Source organism: Gallinula chloropus (assembly GCF_964237585.1).
Source record: "Gallinula chloropus genome assembly, chromosome: 8".
NCBI classification, from domain to species: domain Eukaryota; kingdom Metazoa; phylum Chordata; class Aves; order Gruiformes; family Rallidae; genus Gallinula; species Gallinula chloropus.
The window spans coordinates 6480317-6496651 of NC_140093.1; the positions used below are offsets into that span (position 1 = coordinate 6480317).

The 16335-nt window shown below is 54.8% G+C and overlaps 1 protein-coding gene across 1 annotated transcript; it reads left to right on the forward strand.

Annotated features, from left to right (window-relative positions):
* Positions 1–483: 483 nt before the first annotated feature.
* On the forward strand, positions 484–15607 carry DNAJB11 (DnaJ heat shock protein family (Hsp40) member B11). Its single transcript, XM_084267311.1, has 10 exons — positions 484–603; positions 727–883; positions 4382–4479; positions 6511–6643; positions 7515–7657; positions 8786–8868; positions 9454–9511; positions 10035–10146; positions 10813–10972; positions 14684–15607. Exons 1-10 carry the CDS (start codon positions 536–538, stop codon positions 14746–14748), a joined length of 1077 nt encoding a protein of 358 aa, XP_084123437.1. The 5' UTR covers positions 484–535; the 3' UTR covers positions 14749–15607.
* Positions 15608–16335: the final 728 nt, after the last annotated feature.

The window sequence follows — 16335 nt, forward strand, 5'->3', positions numbered from 1 at the left end:
CCGCCCAGCTTCCGGTGCCCGCCGAGGCGCCGCGCAGAGCGGCGACCGCTCGGACCAACGAGATGCGGCCCTTCCCTCCCGCCGGTGGAGGACTCGGGCGGGCGGGGCCCCTTCCCGAGTAGCCGTTTTCGATTGGTCGGCGAAGCCAGCGCGGAGGCGGGAACAAGACGCGCGTTCTCTGATTGGCTGCCGCCGAGAGCACTCATGCTGCCGCACGGCTTAAAGCGGGGATAGGGTAAGGGCGCGGCGTGGCGTAGCGAGCCGCGATTGGCCCGGCGGTCTGCGGGCCGACGCCTTGGCGGGCGATTGGTCGGCAGCGCCGAGCCGGTGGTGAAGTGTGCGCATCCCATTGGCTGGCGGCGCGCGGCGCGCGGGGCCGCGGCGCGCTCCGATTGGCCACCTGCCGCCGCCGCCGGGCTCCCCTTCACGTCTAATGGTGGCCGGGCCGGAGCGGGTGGCTGCGGCGCTGCGGATCCCCCCGGAGAGCGCCGCTCCCTCTGCCCGCCGCCCCCCGGCCAGGCCCGGCCGCCCCGCCATGGCCCCGGGCTGGCTCGGCCGCCTCTGCCTCCTGCTGCTCTGCCTCTGCGGGGAGGCCGCCGCCGGGTGAGTGCGCCGTGCCTGCCGCTCCCCCCCTCCCTCCCCCGGGCTGCCTGTCCCCGGCGGCCGCGGCGCTGACGGGCCCCGCGCCCCCCCTGTCTCTCCCCCTCTCTCTCTCCTCCCGCGCAGGAGGGACTTCTACAAGATCCTGGGGGTGTCCCGCGGCGCCTCCATCAAGGACATCAAGAAGGCCTACCGGAAACTGGCGCTGCAGCTCCATCCCGACAGGAACCCCGACGACCCCCGGGCGCAGGAGAAGTTCCAGGACCTGGGGGCTGCCTACGAGGTGAGGCCGGGGTGGGGGGGGAGGGGAGCGGGCAGCCCCCTCCCTCTGCTCTCTGTGTCCGGCCCTGGGCGCTGTTGAGCCTGGGGAAGGGGTCGGGGGAGGCGGTGTGCCCTGCTGTAGGGAGACCCGGGAAGCCGGGCTGTGGAAGGGGGGTGTAACCCGGGGGCAGCGCGAAGCGGAGCTCAGCCTCAGCCTGCGGGGGAAGGAGGAAGCTGCTGGGAAGCGGGAGGGCCCTGGGGCTGCCCATCCACCCGATTGAGGGTGTTCCAGGAACCAGAAGCCAGAGGTGGAGCTGCCCCTGTTGCAGGCTGAGGATGGACCTTTGCTCGCTCAGTCAGGAGAAAGCAGAGGCAGCGAGCTAAAGGGGATGGGGTATTTGTTAATGGCCCTCTGAGGGGCTGAGAGGGTCACGCCAGGCACAAGTCTTGGCATGGGGAGAAGTGTGTGTGTGTGGGGGGCCTGGCTGTGAGCCTGAGCTGGCAGGGTAAAGGTGGCTGCCTCACCACTTAGGTGGGGAAAGTAGCCATGGGCCCTGCACACACACAGATTCCCACTGCCTGAGCAATGCACAAGCCCCTGATGCTAGCACAGTGTGTTCTGGAGGTAGCATGTGGATTACTGTGTTAGCTAGGTGTCTGAGACAGCTCTCTCTGCCCTATACCTGTACCTTAACACAATTTAGGCAGGGTGCTGGGATCTGGTTCTTCCCTGCTCTCTGTCCTTTTTGTCTCTGCTCTGTTGCCCATGGTCTCCACCACACCACCATGGAGCAGACAGCTCCCTGAAGAAGATGGTTCTGACCAGCAGGAATAGGTAGCAGTGTTCCCAGCAGGAGCTTGCCCTCACTGGTGGGCAGTTTGGCTGGGAGCTTTGTGTCCTTCCCATGAAACTGAGCTTCAGAAGGGGTGGGTTTGTGTTCCCACCACAGTCCTGTGGTGCCACTCAGCCTGTGGCTCCTGCTCCTGGCCCTGATGCTCCTCTGCTTTTCAGATATGCAAATTTAAAACGAATGAGGAAGCAAGAGCAACAGCTGGAACACATTCCTCCTCAGTCGGAAAGAAAACACGTCAGCTCTGTCTCTTGTGTCAGAGCTGGGGCCTCAGTTTAGGTCTGGCCTGCCTGTGACATAAGTCACTAGAACTGTCATGGGGAAGCTGGTGAATGTAAAGGATCCTTTGGTGGGGAAAAAGCATCTGCTATCTGTCACCTGCAGCATCTGGAGGCTGATGTGTGGGATCTGCTCCCAGGCTGTGAGCTTGGCAATGTTTCTGTCAGGTGGGATCTTGGCTTCTCTGCCTCTTTCCTGAGCCCTGAGTTATTCAAGCCTCTGCCACAGGAGGAGTTGAGACTGCTCTTTGAGGAGAAGAGGGTTGTGAAGTCAGTCAGCAGGGGATGTGGTGGGGAGGAGTTGAGTACTAACCCTGCTTTCCCCCTCACCAGGGCACCACAGCAGCATCCACATCCCTCAGCACAGAGCTGGAGTCCCAGTGCTAATGCAGACATGGAGCACAGCCTGTTCCTGCTTTGCACTAGGAAACCTCCCTTCAGAGGCTTCATTCCTGTGCCTCTTGCAGGAAGAGGCAACTCCCAAGTATCCCAACCCAGTGCTGACACACAGGGTTTATAAAACAGGCTCAGGAGGAGTAACACCTCAATGTCTCTGTCTCTTCAGTCAGCCAGTGCAGCCTGTGCATCCTTCTGCTAAGCCAGCTCTGAGATGCAGTGTGTTCACTTGATTGTTCTGGGTGAAAAAGCTTCCCACTCAGCACTGGTGAGGCCCCAGCTGGAGTCCTGTGTTCAGTTTGGGCCCCTCACTAACAAGGGGGACATGGAGATGCTTGAGCGTGGCCAGAGAAGGGCTACAGAGCTGGTGAAGGGTTTGAGAGACAAATCTTCTGAGGAGAGACTGGGGGAGCTGGGGTTGTGTAGTCTGGAGGAGAGGAGGCTGAGAGGAGCCCTCATCAGTCTCCACAGCTACCTAAAAGGGGTTTGTAGTGAGGTGGGGGTTGGTCTCTTCTCCCTGGGGGCCAGTGACAGGATGAGGGGAAGAAATGGCCTGAAGTTGCATCAGAGGAAGTTTAGGTTGGATATTAGGAAACATTTCTGGCCTGAAAGGGCTGTCAGATGCTGGCATGGGCTGCCTGGGGAGGTAGGTGAGCCACCAGCCCTGGAGGGGTTTAAAAGAAGAGCAGGTGTTGTGCTGGATGGCTGTGGTTTTGTGTTGGACCTGGCAGGGCTGGGCAGATGGTTGGACTCGATGATCTTGAAGGTCTTTTCCACCCAACACCATTCAGTGAGCCTGTGAATGGTGTTTCTCTCCTTGCCTGACCTGGGATGCTTTTTGCCCTGACCTCTGTCAGTGGTACCACTGCTCAGGGTTCAGCTAGCCACCACTGAGCCTCTGGGAAGATTGGTGGGGGGGAAGTAGCTTAATTAAACTGCCCCTTCACTGGAGCAGCCTGGGTGACTCCCACCCTGCAGCAGCACAGCCCTAACATGGGTGTTTGGGTTAGGGGGGAGACTGAGCCCCTGTGAGGGAGCTGAGGCTCCTCCACAAAGAGTCACCAGGCTCTGAGTGCTGTGGAGGTGGAGCTTCCATGGGGTTTTCCTTACCTTACCCAGTAGTTGCTTTGCTTTTGAGCAAGGTAACAAGGAGCAGGAACTCCCTTCCCTGCAGTGGGGGTCCCCAAAAGCCAGCAGAAAGAGGAGTGGGGAAGGGAGTGTGGTGTGTTCTTTGTTCCTTTCTTGTTCCTCTGGTACTGGCAGTGCTGGACTCTGCTGGAAGGGTTTTCCCCTGACACCAACAGCTCAGAAGGGGAAAGCTTCTCCCAGTTCCAGGGAAGGCATGCTTTAGTGTGAGATCTGGGGGGATGGAGTGAGATGTGACCTCTGGTAGCTTCTTCTCCAGGAGAAGAGACATTGGGGAGGTGGTGCTGTGCCTGTGGCTTGGGGTTGCTAGCATGTATCACTGGTTGCAACTCCAGGGTGTGTTCAGTGAGCTGCTCCCCCTGTTCCTGTTCCTCTCTAGCCTGCTGAAAGCTACCCAGGCCACTTTAACCTTCCCAAATGCAATCAGCAGGGGAGGATGGGGAAAGAAGAGTGAATGTGAACAGAAACTTCTGGATCTCTGGGACAGAGATGATACTCAGGAATTAAAATTAAAAGCAGAGCTCTACAGACTTGAAAGCTGGATGTGATTATTCCTTTCTTCAGTATCTCCTGCTCTGTAGGAGTTGGTGGGAAGGATTCCTCCTGATTCTTTGTTCAGCCCTTAGGATGAAGTCAGCACTGTCTGTATTTTCACTGTCCTAATGACCTGCCTGTGATTTTTATGGGTGTATCTGATACATGTTTAACTCTTCTAGTCCAGTGTGGCAGGTTGAGTTCTAACCAGTGCCACTGTCCCATGAAGTGTGGCTGGCTGTCCCCTGGTGAGCATCCTGAGAGCTGCACAGCCACAGCCCAGCTGAGCCTTGTCTGTTTGGATCCCTCTGCCAGGTGCTGTCAGACGAGGAGAAGAGGAAGCAGTACGATGCGTACGGTGAGGAGGGACTGAAGGATGGGCACCAGAGCTCCCATGGAGACATCTTCTCACAGTAAGGAGGACTTGCTGCTTGAGGCAGCTCTAATTTTGCTGTGGGTCATGTTTGAGGAGGGCAAACTCTAGGCCAAGGGCTTTGGCCCAGTCAGGAGGCACTGAGCTGGAGTGAGAGTTGAGGCTTTAAGGAAACACATTCACAGGGGGTATCCTGTGTGCAGCTCTGGGCTCTCTGCCCTGCCCAAGTCTTGGCTCCAGGAGCAGTGGATAGGAGCCAGCACTGTCTTCCCACGTGGGATGTTCTTGCTCAGCAAGATGCATTGTCCATGTGGGTGATTAGCATGGGCACAGCACCTTGGGGAGCACATGTGAGCTCTGGTCTGTGATCAGTGTTCAAGCTGCTGTTGTGGATCATGTTTGTGTGCTTTGGGGTCACTTTTTCTTCTGCAAAGGAATCACAGAATTACAGGGGTTGGAAGGGACCTCCAGAGCTCATCGGGTCCAACCCCTTGGCAAAGCAGCTCCCTAGGACAGGTCACACAGGTCGGCGTCCAGATGGGGCTGGAATCTCTCCAGAGGAGACTCCACACCCCCTGGGCAGCCTGTCCCAGGGCTCCCTCACCCTCACTGGGGAAAGGTTCTTCCCCATGTTGGTGCACAACTTCCTTTGCTCTAACTTGCAGCCATTGCCCCTTGTCCTGTCTCCACAGAGCACTGAAAAGGGGCTGGATGATTCCCCCTGCATCCCCTGCTTAAGATAATTACAGACATTAATTAGGTCCCCCCTTAGTCTTCTCTTCTCGAGGCTGAACAGTCCCAACTTAGCTTTTCCTCACAGGGGAGATGCTCCAGGCCCTTGATCATCTCTGTAGCCTCCTCTGGACTCTCTGTGGGAGATCCCTGGCTTTTTTATCCCAGGGAGCCCAGAACTGGACACAACACTCCAGGTGGAGCCTGACCCACTAACGCTGTAGTGGCTAGCACTGTGTTTCAGAGTAACTGTAGAATTTTGATCATTAAAATGTTGCTCAAGCAGAACCTGATTGTCTCTTTAATACCCCTCTGGTTCTCCTAGTCATAAATTTACTGAAACAATCCCTGAGATTGATCATCTCAATCGTCATCATGGGTGAGAACTCACACCATGTGCTGCTGTCTTCTGAGGAAGAGTGTGCAGACTGGTGTGGTTTTCTTTCTCGTAGCCCTTGTCCTCAGAGTACTGAAAACCAACCTGGTGGCATGCTAATCAGAGTCTGTGCCTTGTTGTAATGGTAATTGAGTAGTAGTGTGGTACAGCAAGGACTTCCCTTAGGCAGGTTTTGAGGTGCTGGCATTCAGCTCCTGCTCCAAAACTTGTTTCCTTTAGTACAGAAAACTCTGGATTGCAAAGTGTCTGCTTTGTTTGAAGGCATCAGTTTGTGTCCATGTGGCACAAGAAGCGGTGCCTGGATTCCTCCCTGGTATAAAAAAGCCAGGGATCTCCTGGAGAGAGTGAACAGAAGGGCTATGAAGATGATGAAGGGCCTGGAGCATCTCCCCTGTGAGGAAAGGCTGAGTGAGCTGGGACTGTTCAGCCTGGAGAAAAGAAGACTAAGGGGGGACCTTATTAATGTTTATAAATATCTTAAGTATGGGATGCAGGGGGAAATGGCCAGCCCCTTTTCAGTGCTCTGTGGGGACAGAACAATGGGCAATGACTGCAAGTTAGAGCATAGGAAGTTCTGCACCAACATGGGGAAGAACTTTTCCCCAGTGAGAGTGAGGGAGCCCTGGGACAGGCTGCCCCAGGGGGTGTGGAGTCTCCTTCTCTGGAGATATTCCAGCCCCATGTGGACACCAACCTGTGTGACCTGTCCTAGGGAGCTGCTTTGGCAGGGGATTGGACCCAATAGGCTCTGGAGGTCCCTTCCAACCCCTGTGATTGTGAGAGTCTGTGATTTACTCTGGTGTGGGTTTAACATAAGGCTCTTCCATGAGGGACAAGAAGCCTTTGCCAGGCAGCACGTTGGCACTGCCTGGGGTGGCTCTCTACACCAACCCTCACTTGATCTGTGTTCCCCCCTGAGCTGACTGCTGTGCTTTACTGCAGCTTCTTTGGGGACTTTGGGTTCATGTTTGGAGGGAACCCTCGGCAACAAGACCGGAACATCCCCCGAGGGAGCGACATCATCGTGGACCTGGAGGTGACACTGGAAGAGGTGTATTCAGGAAACTTCGTTGAAGTAAGTTTGGCTTGCTTGCCTCTCAGTCTTTCCAGCATGTTCTGGGGGTTGAGGTGCCTGGACACTGCTCAGGAGGATATACCCTTCCAAAAACCAACTACAATAGGTGCTTGTGTCCTCAGTATCTGGCAGTGACAGTGGAGGGTCTTGAGATGCTGTTTCCTAGTAGCTAGCTGATGAAGCAGGACCTTTATTCAGGATCTTGATTTCTCTCTGCCATCTGGCAGTGCTACCAAGGGATGCTTCTTGTGATGATGGCTTGTTTCTTGGCTCCCAGCACCTAGCTGTAGCGCTTCTCCTTGCAGCTGGAAGAGGAGTAAGTGCTCTCCCTTTCTAGAAGGTGGTGTTTAGGGGCCATTCCTGGGCTGAGAACATGTCACTTAACTCCTGCTTTAAGTCATTGCAAAACCTCACCAAGGGTTTTCTGGAGCCTCTCTACGTGGCCAGACGTGTCCCTGCAGATCTCTGCACTACCTGCTTGGTAAATCCATGCTGGCTCCTCTCTTTTCAGCAAGCTTCATTTCTGGGCCTGACAGCACCCACCGTTCTGCATGTTAGGATTTGTCTTGATTGAGTGTCTGGATAAATGGGGAAACTCCAAATAATTTTACCTGTTGTGGGGAATGGGTGGTTGTGGTGGTGTCAGGGCCAGGATTTGGGGGGTTTTCCTGATATTTTGGTGTTCAGTGTGTGGTCAGCAAGAGGTGTAGGGTGAAAACTTGTCAGTTGTGTTTTGCCAAGATCATGTGGAGCTTCTGTGCAGGCAGCAGAAAGTGCATTTAGAAAAAGAAAAGAAACCAGACTGTTCAGGCTGTTTGGGAAACCCAGGGCCCTGTGGAGCCCCAGGCTCAACCTCTCCTCTTCCACACAGGTTGTAAGGAACAAGCCGGTGGCAAGACAGGCTCCTGGCAAACGGAAATGCAACTGCCGGCAGGAGATGAGGACCACCCAGTTGGGTCCTGGACGTTTCCAGATGACTCAAGAAGTCGTTTGTGATGAGTGTCCCAATGTCAAGTGAGTTTTATGTTCTCTTCTGCTAATTCAAAACCTGCCGCTAGATGGGGGAAGTGCCTGTGCTACCAGTAAGACACGGAGAGTTCAGGCAAACCTAACAGGTCACTCGCTTCCAAGGAGCCAACCTTTCTTTATTCTTGTGCTAGACAGGCCAGCTCTGTTAGATGCAGGGCTCCCAAATTTGCCCTTTCAGCCTCTTATTCCTTGACCAAGCAGTCCTGCTATACTGGAAATTCCACAGCTCAATCTGAATAATCAAAGTCAGGGAAACCGACTGTTCCCAGCTGGGAACAGTTGGACCTGGAATAGAATCATAGACTGGTCTGGGTTGGAAGGGTCCCCAAGGATCACAGAGCTCCAACCCCCTGCCATAGGCAGGGCCACCAACCTTCAGGCCTGGAGCTACACAAGGTTGCCCAGGGCCCTATCCAACCTGGCCCTGAACACCCCCAGGGACGGGGCATCCACCCCCTCTCTGGGCAGCCTGTTCCAGCCCCTCACCACTCTCTCTGTACAGAACTTCCCCCTAATGTCTCATCTAAACCTTCCTTCAGCTTCACTCCATCCTCCTTGTCCTGCCAGTCTCTGCCCTGATTCCCCTCCTGTTCCTCTGCTCCCTTCAGGGACTGGAAGGCTGCAGTGAGGTCCCCTCACAGCCTTCTCTTCTCCAGGCTGAACCAGCCCAGCTCCCTCAGCCTCTCTCCATGGGGGAGCTGCTCCAGCCCTCTGAGCATCTTCGTGACTCCTCTGACCCCTCTCCACCAGTCCCACATCTTTCTTGTATTGGGGCCCAGCTCTGGACACAGGACTCCAGCTGGGGCCTCTCAAAGGGCAGAGCAGAGAGGGACAATCCCCTCCCTGTCCCTGCTGCCACCCCTCTAATGGAATGCTGTGGCGTGGTCATGCGTCCAGGCTCCGTCTGCGCGTTGAGGAGCTTCACTGTGCTCTCCCTGCTGGATGTGAGGGGGGGCACCCAGGAAAAGGGGGCACTCAGGAAAAGGGGGCACCCACCCTCTGGTTTCAGCTGTGAGTGTGAACTGGAGGGGGTCTCCCCATTCTGGCTCCTGGCGCAGCGCTGCCGCACGCGGTGGGCGCTCACGGCGCGCTCGCTGGCTCTTCCCTTGGCAGGCTGGTGAACGAGGAGCGGACGCTGGAGGTGGAGATCGAGCCGGGCGTGAGGGACGGGATGGAGTACCCCTTCATCGGGGAAGGTGCGTACGTGGGCGCTGCTCTGCCCCTCCGCTCTGACTGGCTCCTGTGCTGGGATGCTGGGCTGGGTTTGGTGGCACTGTGAGTGGCTGAGCTCTGCTTTGGGGTCCTGAGCTTGTGGGGGTGAGTTGAAGCTCCGTGCCCTCTCCGTGGCACTGGGTTCCAGGAGCGTGCTCTCTGCTGAGTCTTCTGAGCTCCACTCCCTTTGCTGGTGCTGGTGAGGCACAACACATGCAGAAAAGCTTTGCCTGGTGCTCTGGGTGACTCATGAGTTGGAACAGCTGTTCCATGCTTGAGGATGTGAGGGAATCCCCTCTGCCCAAGGAGATCAAGTCCTTCAACATCTAAAGGGCGTCCTTAATAGGCAGACAAGTTCAGAACAGCAGAGTGCTGTGAGCTTGGGGTGATAATCTTTAAAGCAGACCCCTGTGAGCAGGGTTTAGTCCTGGAGAGACCAACTACTTGGGGGTTTTTTTGCCCCCTTTAACACATGAGCTGCAGATCCCCGTTGTGTTGAACGTGCTGCTTGTTTCTTCAGGTGTTGGTCACTAGCTCCTTTAAACAGAGCTCTCCTTCCTTTTCCACAGGTGAACCCCACGTGGATGGGGAGCCGGGTGACTTGCGCTTCCGAATAAAAGTTCTGAAGTAAGTAACTGGCCTGCCCAGCCCCCCTCTCCCTGCTTGCTGCAGAGGCAGCTTCCATGTGGCTCTTTACCCCGAGTTGCCTGCTTGGCTAGCTTGTAGTTTACCCCTCAGAGTTGGTGCTGTCATACTCGGGGATGCACAAGATGTTTGACCCTGGTAATGCTGGATGCTGCAGGAATTCCACTTCTGTTTTGTTTGGCTTCTGCCTCAATAGCTCCCATGTGAATCACACACAGTATCTCCCTTTCCATAAGCACGCTATCTCTGTGAGGTAAGGAAGTGCACCACTAAGAGTGGAGTGAGTCACGGCTCCTTGACACGCCTCGCTGCCTGTCACCCCAGAAATAGAAAGGTCCTTTGGCCCTACCTACCTCACACAGGAAAAAGGAGCAAAATTTCATTCGTACTTCATTTCCTCTTCAAGTTGGGAATTGTCCCAACTCACAAATGGAAGGGAGGAAGGGTAGAGGACCGACTTCCCCATATGGGGAAGGGGAAAAGCTCCTGTGTCTTAACTCCACAGGCACCCGGTGTTTGAAAGAAGAGGAGACGACTTGTATACGAACGTGACGATCTCGCTGGTCGAGGCACTTACAGGCTTTGAAATGGACATTGCCCACTTGGATGGGCACAAGGTTGGCTTCCATCCCCTCCCTCTGTGTGAACAAAACGTGGCTGTGGGTCTCCTGTGCTGAGGGTCAGCTCACTTGGGCTCTGTGCAGCTGCTGTGTATGCACGCAGCATCCCCGTGCTGGAAACTTCCAGAGCAATTTCCACGGAGCAGGAACGGGAGTGACAGTGTGGGTCTGGGTTCTGGGCTGTCAAGCTCTCAGGGGTGTTAGGTCTGGCATGTGCCCCCTTGGGGAAGGGGGGGAATCCATATGGATGGAAGCTTTTCCATGGATCGGAAAGGGTGTTTGGGGTACTGGGTACACACAGGACAATCAACTGGGAATTAGCTTTCTAAAAGGGTAGATAATGGCAGGACAAGGGGGATGGGTTAAAGCTAAAGGAGGGAAGGGGTAGATAGAGATATTAGGGGGAAGTTCTGTACAGAGAGAGTGGTGAGGTGCTGGAACAGGCTGCCCAGAGAGGGGGTGGGTGTCCTGTCCCTGGGGGTGTTCAAGGGCAGGTTGGATGGGGCCCTGGGCAACCTTGTGTAGCTCTAGGCCTGGAGGTTGGTGGCCCTGCCTGTGGCAGGGGAGTTGGGACTCTATGATCCTTGGGGTCCCTTCCAACCCAGCCCATTCTATGATTCTATGATGACACCAGGAACATTCTGAGGTTTCTTTTGCCTCTAGGTTCACGTTGCTCGGGATAAAATCACAAAACCCGGGGCCAAGCTGTGGAAGAAGGGAGAAGGGCTGCCAAACTTTGACAACAACAACATCAAAGGCTCCCTAATCATAACGTTTGATGTGGAGTTCCCCAAAGAGCAACTGACAAACGAGCAACGGGAAGGTGCGTGGCTTAATCCTCTGTCGTGGCAGCAGTCAGACCAAAGCCCATAAGAAGCTGGCAGGGCTGAACTAGGTTAGGGGTCAGGAGGGGCTCTCTGCACCCCATGGCCCTTGTATGACATGACACCAGCTGATAGCCTGTGATTTAACTTTGGTTTCCCATTGAAGCAAGCAAATGTGGCTGCTGCAGGTGTAGGGAACCAGGCTGGGCTGGGAGGTGGCACTTGTCAGGTCTGCAGCTGCTTGTTTTGTCCTGGCCGCCTGTCCAAACTGAAAGACTGGCTGGGCATGGTCTCTGCCTGCTCTGCCTATGCTGGAGCAGGATCCCAAGTGGTTTTCCAGCCCCTGCTGCTGCTCTCTTGGAGGTGAGACTTGGGAAAAGCCTTCTGCTGGCAGGGGAAAAGTTGTGCAGCACCGGGGCTGTTCCTCCCCATGTCTTCTCTGACCCTGAGTGCTTTGGCTGTGTAGGGAAGAAGGGTGCAACAGAGGTGTTCCCTGGGAGAGACCTGTTTTTCTTGCCTTTGATGCTCAAATGGAAACTTGATTAAGCCATGTGGAAATCCTACAACTGAGAGGAGGGTGAATACCCCTGGCTGGGAATTCCTCCTTGTCTCAGTGGCCTCTGCATCAGGTTCTGCTGCTGACCACAAGGCAGGTGCCAAGAGCCCCCTCCTCTTGCTGTGGGCAGAGACATTCCTGGCAGCGCTCCAGAAAATTCCCATTCCCAGAACTTCTTGCTGCTGGGTTATCCTTCTTTCTTCCAGTGGATTGTGGCAGCTGGCCTGGTAGAATGTGGCCAACGTGCAGCTTTCCTGGACTCTTGGAGCTTGTAGAGGGCAGCTGAGCCCTGCGTGGGCTCTGCACCCCCCCGGTGTGTGCCGCAGCGTTACCGACACCGCGCTGAGCCGCGGCTCCGGCGCTGGCTGCTGTTCTGTGCTGCTCTGAGTGTTGTGCCTCTGGGCTGTGCTTGAGGGAACCCAGCTTGTGGTCTGACCCCTGTGTTCTGCTGCTTGTTACAAGCACCTTGTGCCCAGTGAGCGCTGCGGTGCACAGCGCGAAGTCCGCAAGGTCTCATTCCAGGCTCTGCTGTCTCCTTGAAGCTTCACAAGGTAACAGCACCTCTCCAAACACACCTGAGGCTTTCCCAGCTGTTGTTCTTGGCAGCTTGTGAAGTTGCTGGGCAGAGATCAGCAAGAAGCTTCTGTATCTGTCAGAATTGTTCGCACACCTCTGCGGATATCCCGGGAACAGAGAGACCCTGGTGCTGGCATGAGGGGCTTTTGGGCGCTTTGCTCCCCCCCAAAGCGATCCCATGCTCCCCAGGGGAGAAGTCACCCACATTTCTGTGTGCTTAGGGTGTCTCCAAACATCCAGTGACTTGAGGAGTTTCACCAGGGAAGAGGTCTACTCGCGCTGTGTGGCCGCGGCTCAGTGTACACGTTCAGAGGAAGACTGTAGGCTTCAGAATTCAAAACATCCCCTTTTTCTTCTTAGCTTTGGCTGTGGTCCTGATTTCTTATCTCCTAACTGTACATATGGCTCCATACCACTCCAGTCAAAGCTTTAGTCAGAGAGGGAACATACTCTGCTGCTGGTGTGATACCAGGGAATTCATTGCCCACTGATAGGAGGTGACTTTCTCTCTGACACATCACTCATTCATCTCTACTGACATTTGTCCCTGGTCTCTTTTGGGAGCCTTGAGCCCCACATGTTAACTCAGGGTGCCTGGAGAGCTACAGAAAATGCCTGAGGTGCAGCAGCACCAAATGTCAGGATTCCTGGCTGGAATTCCTGCTTGAACATGGGAGATATGTTGAAATTCCCTAGGTGGTGATGAGGGTGTTCTTCAGGCCAGCAGGTAGCTGCCTGGAGCTAGCTAGCAGGGAGTGAGGTATGGCAATGGTGTGAACCCCACTCTTCTCAGGGTCACTGGAGCACACCTTTCTCCAGCAACATCCCTCCTTTCAAAGAACATCCTCAAAATCCTCACATCCAGGAGGCACATCCTCAAAAAGCCATGTGTCCAGGAGGCACATCCTCTGCCCATCAGCCAGGAAGCAGCTTTGTGCCGCCTTGGGCTGTGGAGGGGAAGTGAACTGCCCTTGTGCTCCCCTGGAGAATGACCTCTCCTCAGGGATTAGCAGCTCCTGTATAGCAGGAGCTCGCTCTGCCTGGCTTCTGAGGATGTTTTGGAATGTAGGGAAGAGTTCAGGATTCTGAGCAGCAAGCAAGAGGCACGAGTGGCTCTTGCCTAGCAAAGACCCTGTTCCATCTCTGTTTTTCCAGGGCAGTTTTCCAGCATTTTAACAGAACTGCTGTGACCCTTGTGGGTCCTAAGGGCCAGCAGTATTTGTAGCCAGAATCATTGAAGGGTGCATGAGCAGGATGAGGTTTGCAGGCTTGCATCCTCCCTTTTTCCTGGGTCTCCTTGCATGCCTAAATGCTTGGGTAGGCTGGGTTGTTCAAGGGGTTGGGGTTTTTTTGTAGGTGTAAATTCGTTGATGTAGTTACAGGTCCTCTCCATGCCTACGTAGGTCATCTCTGTGCCTGTGTAACTTGCTGGAAGGTACCTACCACCACAGTATTCCCTTGTCAGCCTAATCTGGGCTGCTGTGTAGAGCACCCAGCCCCTGCTGTCTGTGGCTCTGGCTTGGGTGGAGCAGCAGAGCGAGCTGATCCGAGGCAGGACCGTCATCCTCTCTTTTGCCCCATCAGGGTATGAGCCAGTTGCAAGGCTGATGCTGTCTTGGAGACATCCAACAGCAGAGTTAGGGCAGTTTAGCTTCATTCTTGTATCATTTGAAAGCTGCCTGTGGTGCAGGGGGGGTATCTTCCCTGGTTTGGGCCCTGACAGCCCCAGCTCAGGCTTGGCAGCTTCTGGTGCCGCTGTGTTCATATGGGACCTGTGACCAAGGGTGGTGGGAGACCTGACAGTCTGCAGACAGGCTGACTTCATCAGAGGGGACTCCCTCTTTTAATCTCTAGAAAAAACAGTGTGACACATCTGTTCTTGCCAGCCTGTTTCCTCTGGTTTGGGTGGACCTGCCCTGGAAATAGCAGTGAAAACCTGCCAGCCTTTCCCTGAACGTGCTGACCCTGGGAGATGAGTTTTAATGGCTTTCAGGGCTGACTCACTCCTCTCTTATCCTGCTCTGGTAGGATTGTGATGGTGACAGGCACCTCAGAGCAGGCAGTTCTTTGAAGTGTTCTATGAATGGGCTTCAGGGAGCAGGGAAGATGGTATTTGTGAAGTCCTCTGGGCTCTGTTGTGAAACAGTGGGCTTCAAAAGGGGGTGGGAAAAATAAAAATAGGACATTCAGGTCTTCAGGAGGATGCTGAAGCGAGTCTGCTTCTCTCACTTGCCTTCAGGGACTGCTTCTAGTGTCCCCAGGCAGCACGTGCCAGTGGGCAAACCTCTGCCCTCTAACTACCCCTGAGGGTTCCTGTAGCCCTCCCTTTGCTTCAGTAGCAAAGAAACCCTGGGAGTGGGCTTTATTCCTTGCAGATCCATGAGGGTCTCCAGGTGATGTCCTGGCTTTCTCCCTGCATCCACTAGTTTTACCTGGTCCCAAGCATGCATGAAAGCATCACCGCTCATCTCAACCCTGTTTTCCCTGCTAGGCTGTGGGTTTGGAGCCATTTTAGCTTTGATTTCCTTGTTCTTGCCCCTGTCTGTGCTGCACAGTAACACTTTGCTTTCTCCTGCAGGTCTCAAACAGCTGCTGAAGCAGGGGTCAGTGCAGAAGGTGTACAACGGGCTGCAGGGATATTGATGTGCTGGGAAAACAAAATCCATCGGACTTGACTGGGAAAGGAACAGTCAGATTTATTTACAGTCCCTTCTGCCTGCTGTAGGATGGAAAAGGGGGTGGGGAGGTGGGGCAGGTGTCAAGGTATCTATAATAATTAATATTTTTTTCTTTGTGAATTGTGGAAGTGCTCAGATGAGTTTGGGGGGAAAACTCTACACACTTCAGGACATACCTGGTGCTGCCTATCACGTTCCATGTCCTGGAACAGCAAAGAGACTTCTTGAGCAGGGGGGGGAATAATAATAAGTGGGGAAAGGAGTTTTAAATTCCACACAGATTGGAATTTCTGGTTTTTAAATATATTTTGATGTGACTTTTCTTGGCCATCTCAACCTATTTTCATAGCTTCTCCTGGTTTTTACATCCTTGTGTCAGTCTCTGAGTTTCTCTTGGGTTTTTTTGACTTTGAATCCCAGTCCTTCCTCCCCTTCCCCTCTGAGTCCAGAGTGTGGGGTTGCTCCAGGGCCTGGCTCTGGGGCAGGAGTACAGGCGCTGGTGGGAGTGAACTGGCAAGAAAACGTTTACAGGAGGAAAAATGAGAGTCTCTTAGGGTTCCTGTGGAGTCCCTTTCCCCCCCTGAATTAATGCTTGGTTTTAAATCTGAAGTCAGAACACCTTAGCAAAGCCTCCTCAGGCTTTCCCAGTGGGATTTGTTTTGGAAAAGCAATGGGAATGGTTCCTCCTGGCCTTGGTTCTCCTTCCTCACTGCCCCCAAATGTAACCAACAGCTCCTCTGGAACAGCTCACTTACCTCCTGCGCTCTGTCCTCTGTGAGGACGGGTGAAGCTACCAGCACACCAATAAAGACCTTGGAGTTGGAACAGCAGCAGCTCTCTGGTTGTGTGTTTCAGCAGCCCTTGCCCTGGCAGAGCCCCCAGTCTGGTGGGGACTGAGGAGGAGGATCTGAGCTACCACGGTGGAAATTAAAACCACCAAAAACTCTGGAGCTGCTTTGTGTGAACTGAGGGCCTGGTACCCCAGTGGGGAGGAGGGGAGGCCTGAGCTGCTCTGGTAGCATGAAGCCCCTCCTGCATTAGAACATCCTCAGGGGAGACCCTTGTCTCTGTGTGCTCTTGGTCTGGTGTAGCTAAACCACCCCTCAGCCCTGGTACTGCATCAGTTGGCCTTGTGTGCTCAGGGGTGATGGCGATGTGGGCAGTGAGAGGAGCAACGCAGTGGTGGTCCTGTGCCCATCCCCTTTGCTGGGGAGCAGCAGTGGGACCCCCAAGGTAATTTGGGCTTTGGTTTTCTCTTTGCTGTGAGCTTTAAGTAGCTTAGACCTGAGCTGAGGGAGGTGGAGAGCAACTCTGGCCCTGCCCTCCTGCTCTGCCCTTGGTCCAGCGCTGTCCAGCGGGAGCTGACGCAGGGGAAGCAGCAGCACTGGGAAGGTTTCCTGTTGGATCCTTTGCATGTTTGCCTGGGCAGGGCAAAGCAGGGGTGTTGGGAACAGCTGAGAGGGGGGGTTGAGGCAAACCTGAGCCCCCAAACCCTCGCTCTGGATGCTCATCTCCCCAGCACCCTGTTAAGTGCAGGCTGCTGCGTGTAGCT

What these genes read in the sequence shown, in the direction of transcription:
- DNAJB11 (XM_084267311.1), top strand. Translation starts at nt 536, where the DNA reads ATGGCCCCGGGCTGGCTCGGCCGCCTCTGCCTCCTGCTGCTCTGCCTC. An exon ending in ACCTGGGGGCTGCCTACGAG is followed by an intron (nt 884 to 4,381) that starts GTGAGGCCGGGG and finishes TCCCTCTGCCAG; the next exon opens with GTGCTGTCAGACGAGGAGAA. An exon ending in GATGAGTGTCCCAATGTCAA is followed by an intron (nt 7,658 to 8,785) that starts GTGAGTTTTATG and finishes TTCCCTTGGCAG; the next exon opens with GCTGGTGAACGAGGAGCGGA.